At 48.2% G+C, this 8,447-nt stretch overlaps 2 protein-coding genes across 13 annotated transcripts in view; one reads left to right on the forward strand and one right to left on the reverse strand.

The window, feature by feature from the left end:
• The window catches only part of LST1 (leukocyte specific transcript 1), a 10,640-nt gene extending 6,195 nt beyond the window's left edge, over positions 1–4,445 (reverse strand). For 2 of the 11 annotated variants that reach the window (XR_003045984.1, XR_003045983.1), the window contains exons 1-2: positions 3,971–4,304; positions 3,344–3,533 (exon numbers count right to left, since the gene is read on the reverse strand). The gene's annotated coding sequence lies outside the window, so the exon portion shown is untranslated. The other 9 variants (XR_003045980.1, XR_003045979.1, XR_003045982.1 and 6 more) reach the window with 9 other exon arrangements.
• LTB (lymphotoxin beta) lies at positions 2,716–5,032 on the forward strand. 2 transcript variants are annotated; one of them, XM_006904667.3, is made up of 4 exons: positions 2,716–3,257; positions 3,664–3,727; positions 3,906–3,977; positions 4,413–5,032. In XM_006904667.3, exons 1-4 carry the CDS (start codon positions 3,096–3,098, stop codon positions 4,850–4,852), a joined length of 738 nt encoding a protein of 245 aa, XP_006904729.1. In that variant the 5' UTR covers positions 2,716–3,095; the 3' UTR covers positions 4,853–5,032. The 2 variants fall into 2 exon arrangements, with proteins under 2 accessions (XP_006904729.1, XP_006904730.2); XM_006904668.3 differs by lacking the exon at positions 3,664–3,727 and having other exon boundaries at positions 4,413–4,546.
• Positions 5,033–8,447: the final 3,415 nt, after the last annotated feature.

An 8,447-nucleotide genomic window follows, 5' to 3' on the forward strand; every position in this document is an offset into this window, starting at 1 on the left:
TTGGAGCTCCTGCTCTGAGAGCTGGGCCAGGGGGCCAGGGTCTAGAGATGCCTATTTCCCTGAGACTTGATCATACTCATATATTCAGCCCAGAAATGGCAGGGCTGTCCAGCTCTAGAGCCCACCCGCTTTCCTCTGCCCCAGGCTGATCAGGTGCTTTGCAGGTTAGGTTTCTAGCACTGGATTGTTCTAGGTTCTGGTGAGGGGGCTGATGGAGGAGGAGGAGGCAGGGTCTGGAGTACATGTGGAGACTGTTGGAAAAGTAGGGAGGGCAGTGTCCAGTGCCATCTGGCAGCTGAAACTGCTCGCTCAGCTCCAGAGCAACTCAGGAGAAGGGGGACCCTACTAGGATGGAGTGGAGAACCACTTCCCATGGGCAGATAACTGATGGGCTGAAATGGGGCATGGAGGTGTGTCTGGGGCCCCATCACTTCCCCTCAGGCACTTCCTGCCCTATAACCACTGGTTCCTGTTTGAGGGCAAAGAGGGGGCCCTCTGACTTCATCCCAGAGCCAGATGCACTGACCAAGGTCTGGAACCTGAGAACCTCCTGGGTACAAAAGGAATTCTGGGGTGTGTGGGTGGGGAGCAGAAAAGCACAGGTGGAGAGGAGGGCCTGAGGTTTTCACGATGGGCGGTAGGGGTAGAAGTGGATTGTGTTTAATTTTGTTGGGGAGCAGAGAAAGAAGCTGGACAAAAGATTCCTCCAGGGCCCAGGAAACCTCAAAGCCATACTTTCCCTTTACTTGTCACAGCCTTACCTCACTCTGAGGTGTCACCCCCCTCCCAGGTTTCCCCCACCAGAGTCCCTGTTGTCTCCCAGCTTACCCAGAGCCTGTGGCCTGCTGGGGGTGGGAGGCAGGCACTGACTCTAGACTGCCCAGAACTGCCTGGGTGGAGAGAAGTGTTGCCATCCTTTCTCTGACTTTAATTTCTCCCCCAGTCTCAGCACATCCCCAGCAATGTTAGAAAAGGAAGTTAGGCTTTGAGGGTTAGAGTTATGACATTTTTCCTTTCAGACTCCTAGGACTATAATGAAGTCCGTAATCCCCCTCAGCTCTAGCCATCCTATTGACCCTACAAGTAATGGGTGACTGTACACTTCTTCTGAGTGCCATCCCTGATTAACTTTTCCCCAATTCTCTCTCACACTACATCCACTGAGAGCTCAGGATCTCAGCGTATATGTGTGAACACGCACCCTGGCTCCGACATCAGATTGGGAGCTCAGGTGAAGCTGGAGTAACTCGCCTGGTGTTCTAGGGCTCTATCTAGCAGGTTGGTTCGCTGAATGATTAACAAACAGGAAAGTCAAAGGCAGCTGAACCAGATCTATATAAGCATTGCTGCTAGATCTAGGATAGAAAGTTGATGACAAGTTGGTGTTGGGAAAGGAGGCATGGCCAATCCAGGTGGACTTCTTGCTAAAGGCAGCATTCTGATGTTAAGTACCAGGGCAGTGGTCCAAGGACCCCTGGACAGAGACCTGAATGAAGGTCTCTTAGTGGCACTGTGATTAAGAGGGAGATGGGTGCTGGAGGGCTGCACACCCAGTCCTTGAGGAAGGTGAAGACTGGGGAGCTCATGTGGAGGCAAGGGGTCAAAAGGGGATCTGGTGCCTGGGTCCACATGCATTTGCTTTTTCTCCTTCATATTCAGAAACTTTCTGCTACTTCCCTCCTCTCCCATCCACAATGTTTTCCTTGCAGCACAGTTGGACAATATTCAGTTTTTTTACATTTATTATTAAAAAGTTTAAACATAAAAAAAAATGGAAAGAATTGTGTAGTGAACATATCCCTACCACCTAAATCTTGAACATTTTTCTATATTTGCTTTATCACTTATCTATTAATTAATCTCATTTTTGATACCTTTCAGAGTTGCAAACATTAGTATATTTCACCTCTAAACTCTTTACCATTGCTTATTTATATCTGCATTTCTTTTGGGGAGGGTGCTGAGGAAGGCAAAATTTACATGCAGTGAAATGCACAAATCTGAAGTCAGTACTCAGTTTTAAACTGTCTTGTGGCCAAGGCTCTGAAGCCAGACTGCCTAGGTTCAAGTACTTTGCCATTACTGTGTGACCTTCCACAAGTTTCTTAACCTCTCCATGACTTGTAGGATTTTTGTCAGGATTAAAAGAATTATTCGTAAAGTGTGTAGATTAGTGGCAGTCACGTGCTAAGTGCTTGTATATTAGCTATATTATTATTATTATCCAAACACAAAAAGGAGAGATGATATGTGACCACCTCCAACTTCTTCAGACCTGGTCTTTCCTCCCATCAACTCCTACCACACTGTCTACCATACCATTCATTTGATCTGTGCTGCCTAGTTTTACTTACTCATTTGATTGTCCTTTCTTCATTTATTCATAAACATTAAGTCAGCACCTACTAATTGGATGGGGCTCATTCTGGACTGTGAAGCTCTTTGAGGGTGTGCCTTACTGGCCTCCTGTCTGTCCTCTGTAGCAAGGGAGGTAATGCTTATTCCATCTCTCCTCAGGAGGCAATAGTTGGTGGTGAGGCAGACCCCCTTCAGCTGCCATCACTGTGGACCGAGCTCTGTGGGCTACGAGTGAGCATGGGAATGGAGGAGGAGGTCAGTCCGGTGTGGGGCTAAGTTCTTCTCAGGGAGCTGGACATCCATCCATCAAGACCCCAGTTCTTGACCTCAAGGATGTGGATGTAGACCTCTCTCCAGCACTCACCTCTGGGGTATAGAAAGATGCAGAATGCATTGGAAATCGAGAGTTCTATGTTCTCATTAAAATTTTGCTACCTAACTTTCTGCAAGCTACCTGCCTTCCCTGGGCCTCAGTTTCCCTCCCTATCGAGCCAGAAGATCTCTAAGACCCCCTCTAGATCTGCCCTGAAAGCCTGTCTCTTCACCCGAACTCCTTCCCTAGTTCAGAGAACACAAGCATCCAGCTGCTGCACCCCAGCTCTGGGTAAACAGGAAGCTGGGTGAGGGGAGCAGGGGTGTGTGGAAAGTACCAGCCAGGTGTGTGAATCTATGGGGGAAGGGGTGGCCCCACCCCTGAGGTATGAAAGCCCCCCTGCCCTGGCCCTGGCTCAGTCTCAATGGGGGCACTGGGGCTGGAGGGCTGGGGGAGGAGGCCCCAGGGGAAGGGCTGCCTCCTGCTGGCTGTGGCAGGAGCCACTTCCCTGGTTACCCTGCTACTGGCTGTGCCTATCACTGTCTTGGCTGTTCTGGCCGTGGTGCCCCAGGAGCAGGGAGGACTGGTGAGTGGCTGCAACAAGTGTTCCAGAGGGCTGTATGTTGTTCGTGCTCACTTACCTCTGGCTATGCCTAGGGTCTCTTGCCTCACCTGCTCAGCTGGTTTGGCTGTCTCTGATGGGGATGTCTGCTGCTGGCTCACTTTCCATGTTCCTGTGATGCCGTGTGTCCTGATGTCTTCAAGCCCCTTCCTCGTAGTCTGTCTGCCTCCTCTCCTCTTCCCAAGACATACTCAGACCTCTGTCTCTGCTCGAGCACATCTGCCTTGCTTGCTCGCCCTTCTAGGGAGATGGGTGTTGGGGTGAGGCTGGTGGGACAAACTCCAGGCTTGGAGCTTGGGTCTACAATGGGAGGGGTGGGGCTGGCTTCATCTAAGACTGAACTCTGGGCACTGTGACCCCACCCACCCAGGTAACAGGGAGCACAGACTCCGGGGCACAGGCCCAGGCCCAGGCCCAGGCCCAGCAGCGATTGGGTAAGAGCAGACCATCTCCACTCCCTGCTTCGGCCCCTCAGGGACCCCCAGCTCCCATCCATCTGTATCCCCAGATACTGTCTTCCTTTCTTCCTCCAGGAATCCGGGTGCCCCATTCCTAGGCCCTGGCGCCCTGTGCTTTCAGGGGGACCAAACGTGGACTATTCATCCCTTCCAGGGTCCCAGGAACTGCCGGAGCAGGACATAGAAACAGATCCCAGCCCCAGGCTCCCCGCCGCTCACCTCATAGGTAAGGGTCCCACAGACCTGACTGGTCCCAGGGTGCCAGCTCTGTTCGCCCCGGGTTAGAGCCCCTTTGCTCTGTCGCGGCCTTGCTTGGTTTCAGACTCTCTTCGCCACCTCTAGCCCCTGAAGGGCCCACCCTTCCGCCTGTCCCGCGTTCTAGCTCCTTGCTTCCCTCCCGGGGCAGGCAAAACCCGGCCTGGATTTCCCCAGCACAACGCTCCGCACTCCGGTCCCCAACTGGGGTGCCCCCAGTCCCCAACTCGTATTAACTGCAGAGGTAGCACCATCATCCCACCCCCTCCCGGCGCGGTTCCTGCAGGGGGTTCGAAGCACCCACCTCCCCGCCTGTCCCTTCTGCCCCGCCTCCTAGGAGTCCCGGGCCTGGGTCGCTCCTCTCGGGATCGGATTCCTGAGAGCCGACCGGCGGGTCTCTCCACAGGCGCGTGGACGCAGGGGCAGGGGCTGGGCTGGGAGGCGAAGAAAGAAGAGGCGTTTCTGAGGAGCGGGACACAGTTCTCCAGCGCCGAGGGGCTGGCCCTCCCGCGGGACGGCCTTTATTACCTGTACTGTCACGTCGGCTACCGAGGCCGGGCGCCCTCTGCGGACAGGGACCCCCTCGGCCCCTCGGTCACGCTGCAGAGCCGGCTGTACCGGGCTGGGGGCGCCTATGGACCCGGGACTCCCGAGCTGCTGCTCGAGGGCGCCGAGACCGTGAGCGTGGTGTTGGACCCGGCCAGGAGGCTGTGGTACACCAGCGTGGGGTTCGGCGGCCTGGTGCAGCTCCGGAGGGGCGAGAGGGTGTACGTCAACATCAGTCATCCCGATATGGTGGACTACAGGAGAGGGAAGACCTTCTTTGGGGCGGTGATGGTAGGGTGATGGTGGGGTGATGGTCGCTCATGTTCGGGGGAATAGTAGAGTGTGTGAATCAGCCCAGATATTGGGGACTCAGACGCCAGGGACCCCGTGGCTGTGGGGAAAATGTAGGACACTGTTTGGAAACTGATTTTGAGCCTGATGAAAATAAAGAATGTCAAGCTTTACTGCTGCCAAGACAGATGCTGAAATGCTAACATGTCTTCATTCAGGGTGGGTACGCAAATATTATATTTTCTGTGTTTTTCTGGTTGCTTGAAACAATTCATAAAGCTTCATATGGCGTCTGATCCCTGGGATGTGGTCTGCGGATTCCACCCACCCTCTGCCTCTGAAGGGCCTTGTCCCAGACATCTGCCTAGTTGGAGGGTAGAAGGAAGGGGATCTCCTCAAACCTCAAAGCATTTCCAAGCATCCTGATTCTCAGAGCCATGTGGTCCCCACCGTATTTCACTCTTTTCTCTTGGGTCTCTCCCAACACTGAGAGAGGGGTCATTACAGGGGAAGGCAAGTACCACTGGGAAAGGCCCAGCACAGCGTAACCCTGAATACAGCAAAGGAATGAAGTATTGAGGAGCGCAGTATTTCTCTCCTGCTGGTTGCCTTGAAGGCCCCTTTAGCCACTACCCCATAGTCAACTCTTCTCCAAGAAGCAAGAACCACAGTTCATGGGCTATTAAGGGAGGAGGCTGAAGGAGAGAGTTGGAAGGGTGTTTGAGAGAGAGAGAGAGAGAGAGAGAGAGAGGGACGGGGTGATGATGGGATGATGGTGTCTGAGGATGTCATGAAGAACCTGAGGAAGAGAGGAGGAAAATCTGATGCCACCTGGTGCTGTTGGGGGGGTGGCGGTGGAAAGTTCTCATCCCTCTTTCACACTTCAGGTCCCCTTCCCATAAGTGGGCAAGTGTGGGGGCCCAAGGGTGAGTAACAGCAGCTCTCTCACCCCATGACTTACTTTCAGCCCTGGGCTGGAGGTGGCAGAAGGGAACCCAAAGCCCCATCTAGGTCACCGCAGTGGGTCACCCCACCCCTTTGTCACACTACATGGTTTTCCCCTGCCTGATGTCAACTCCATTTTATTTCTTCACTCTATTCCTCATTTCCCCTCTGATCAGTATTTTCTCTTAGAAAGCATTGTAGATCAAACAAAATGTTTTAAAGTCCCTTGATGCCAAGGTAGCAATGCCTTACTCAGGTCCATCATGCCCCTCAGAGCGGGGAAACGGGATAGAGACATGCTTGCCAATTTTTAGGTTGAAGCATTAGGAAAGGCATTAAGACATTATTATTATATATCAGTTTTAGAAACCAGTCTCAGTTTTGAGAAAAGTTCAGTTCAGATAAACGGTTGTCTCTCATTTTAGGAAGTGATGATGCAGATGGCTCCCAAAGTTAGGCCTGTGGTGCAAATAATCAAGTATTTAATAAGAGGCATCTCTATTAAATACTTGATTATTTAAAAGAAAAAAAAGAAAAACAGTGGTTAATCATTGAAACAGACTATAATCCTAGTTTCCAAGTTCTGAAGGCTGCCAGTCAAGAATATTTCAAAGTATCTGGCTTGAAGCATCTTCAGATGGAGTGAAGGCAGGCAGTGACAATGGGATAGAGTCTCCTGCTTTTCAGTTTGAACGTCTCTGGTGATTTTTTCTGCAACAGGCACAAAACATCGCCTACATATAAATTGTTGTGGTGATTTCCAAAGTTGACATGAAGTTGCCCACTTTAACTTGTGTGGCTTTGGGAAAAGGGCAGATTCAGTTCTCAATGATTACAAATCAAAAAATAAGAGAAAAATTGAAGGTGTAAGTTTGGAGAGTTATAGCTAGATATTAGAGTAAACTAGAAGAAATCAGGATCCAGTCCACTTTATAGGTATGAACAAAACCTCAAAAGATGATTAACAGCACTAGAATCTAACATCCAAAAAGGTGTATTACTGAAACATAATTTTTCTCTTTACCGGCTCTTTGGCTATCTTTTACCAAAGATAGCCAGATAAGACAAATTTGTTTGTGAAATAAATTTGGTTTTAACAAAATTGTTATTTACATAGGAATAGCAAGAATTGTAAGTAACCATATAGGCTCTTTTAAATCTGCTTTGCTGGAAATTTACATAAGGAATCTTCAGATTGAATTTAAAAGGCCCCCCGAGGTCAGAAAAATCAAGGCAAGGACTTGCCATTAGACCTGGCGTGCAATACCTATAGATTTGAATGAATTCCTTTCTTCTTGAGGTACCCAAAATACTTGAGGTTTTGCACCTGCCAGGAAGTGACCTTCTTTACTCACCTGGTAAAGCTTTTGAGAACACTGTAAGCAAAATACCAGGCTGATACCTCCACAGGTTTTATTGACTTCCATAAGTCTATCTTAATTCCTTAAAGCTGTATGCTCATATCTGAGTCTATGCGTGTCTCTCTCAAATATGACACTCCAGTGAAAGCCTTGGTAGTTATTACCAGTTTCCAACTGTGTCCTGTTCCAAGGAGAACAGATTATTATTAATTTATGTAAATAACAATGTTGCCTTGAAAATAAGAATACTCACTGAGAGTTTCTGAATTCTGGAGGGATCAAGTAGGGAGAAAAAGGTAAATGTTTCAATTCTTCTTACAAAGGTGTAATTTACCAAATTGCTCTAAGTCATAGGTAGCTTGAGAGAAAAGGTTTCCTTATATCTGGAAAAACAAAAGATTAAAGAACCAGCAATATTTCAAATAAAAAGTAATAAAAATTGTAATCATCCTTATCAATTCATTCAGTCTCATGTTATTAATTCTTGTTGATCTTGCTCTTTTGGTTAACAGTTTTATGAATTCAGGTTTTTCTTAGAATTTAGCAAATCCTCATCCAGTTCAAAGGTATAATCTGACAGTTTATCAGAAACCTGTATTTTATAGGTGTCAGAATCCTGTCTATGAATCTCTCTGAAGATGAAACATATCTCCAAAATGTATCCGAGTAAGACAAAGACTCTCTGTAAATGACAGAGATTTAAAATGAGGTGGTTAAAGAGCTGTTTACAATGTAATTGACGAAGAAATTTGCTTTTCTCTGCAACACACATTTTTTTATAGAGAATCTACACTTCTTTCTATTAAAAATTTTTTTTTTTAATTTTAATTAGTTTCAAGTATACAGTACATTGGTTAGACATCTATATAGTTTGTAAAATGATCCCCCCAATTGCTCCCTCCCTCCTCTAGCCAACGTATTAATGCTAACTGCATCCCTATGTCATGCTCCCCATCTCTATGACCATTCATCAGCTACTAATTTGTACTTTTTTAATCCTTCACCCCATTCTCCCAGTCCCCCAAACCCCTCCCCTCTGTCCATCACCAAATTGTCCACTATATTTATGAGTCTGTTTTTGATTTGTTTGTTCTTTTTATTCCTTAGATTCCGCATACAAATGAAATCATAGTGCCCATCAAAGCAATACCTTATTCCATCTCCTTCCTTTTAGTCTGTGTGTATCTGTTAATCTGAAGTGAGTCTCTTGTATGCAGCATATGTAGGGGTCTTGTTTTCTTATCCATTCAGCTACTCTATCTTTTGGTTGGAGCACTTAATTCTTTTCCATTCGAGGT

This window comes from Pteropus alecto, unplaced genomic scaffold (assembly GCF_000325575.1).
Source record: "Pteropus alecto unplaced genomic scaffold, ASM32557v1 scaffold400, whole genome shotgun sequence".
NCBI lineage: Eukaryota > Metazoa > Chordata > Mammalia > Chiroptera > Pteropodidae > Pteropus > Pteropus alecto.

What these genes read in the sequence shown, in the direction of transcription:
- LTB (XM_006904667.3), top strand. Translation starts at nt 3,096, where the DNA reads ATGGGGGCACTGGGGCTGGAGGGCTGGGGGAGGAGGCCCCAGGGGAAG. An exon ending in CCAGGCCCAGCAGCGATTGG is followed by an intron (nt 3,728 to 3,905) that starts GTAAGAGCAGAC and finishes CATCCCTTCCAG; the next exon opens with GGTCCCAGGAACTGCCGGAG. An exon ending in CCCCGCCGCTCACCTCATAG is followed by an intron (nt 3,978 to 4,412) that starts GTAAGGGTCCCA and finishes GTCTCTCCACAG; the next exon opens with GCGCGTGGACGCAGGGGCAG.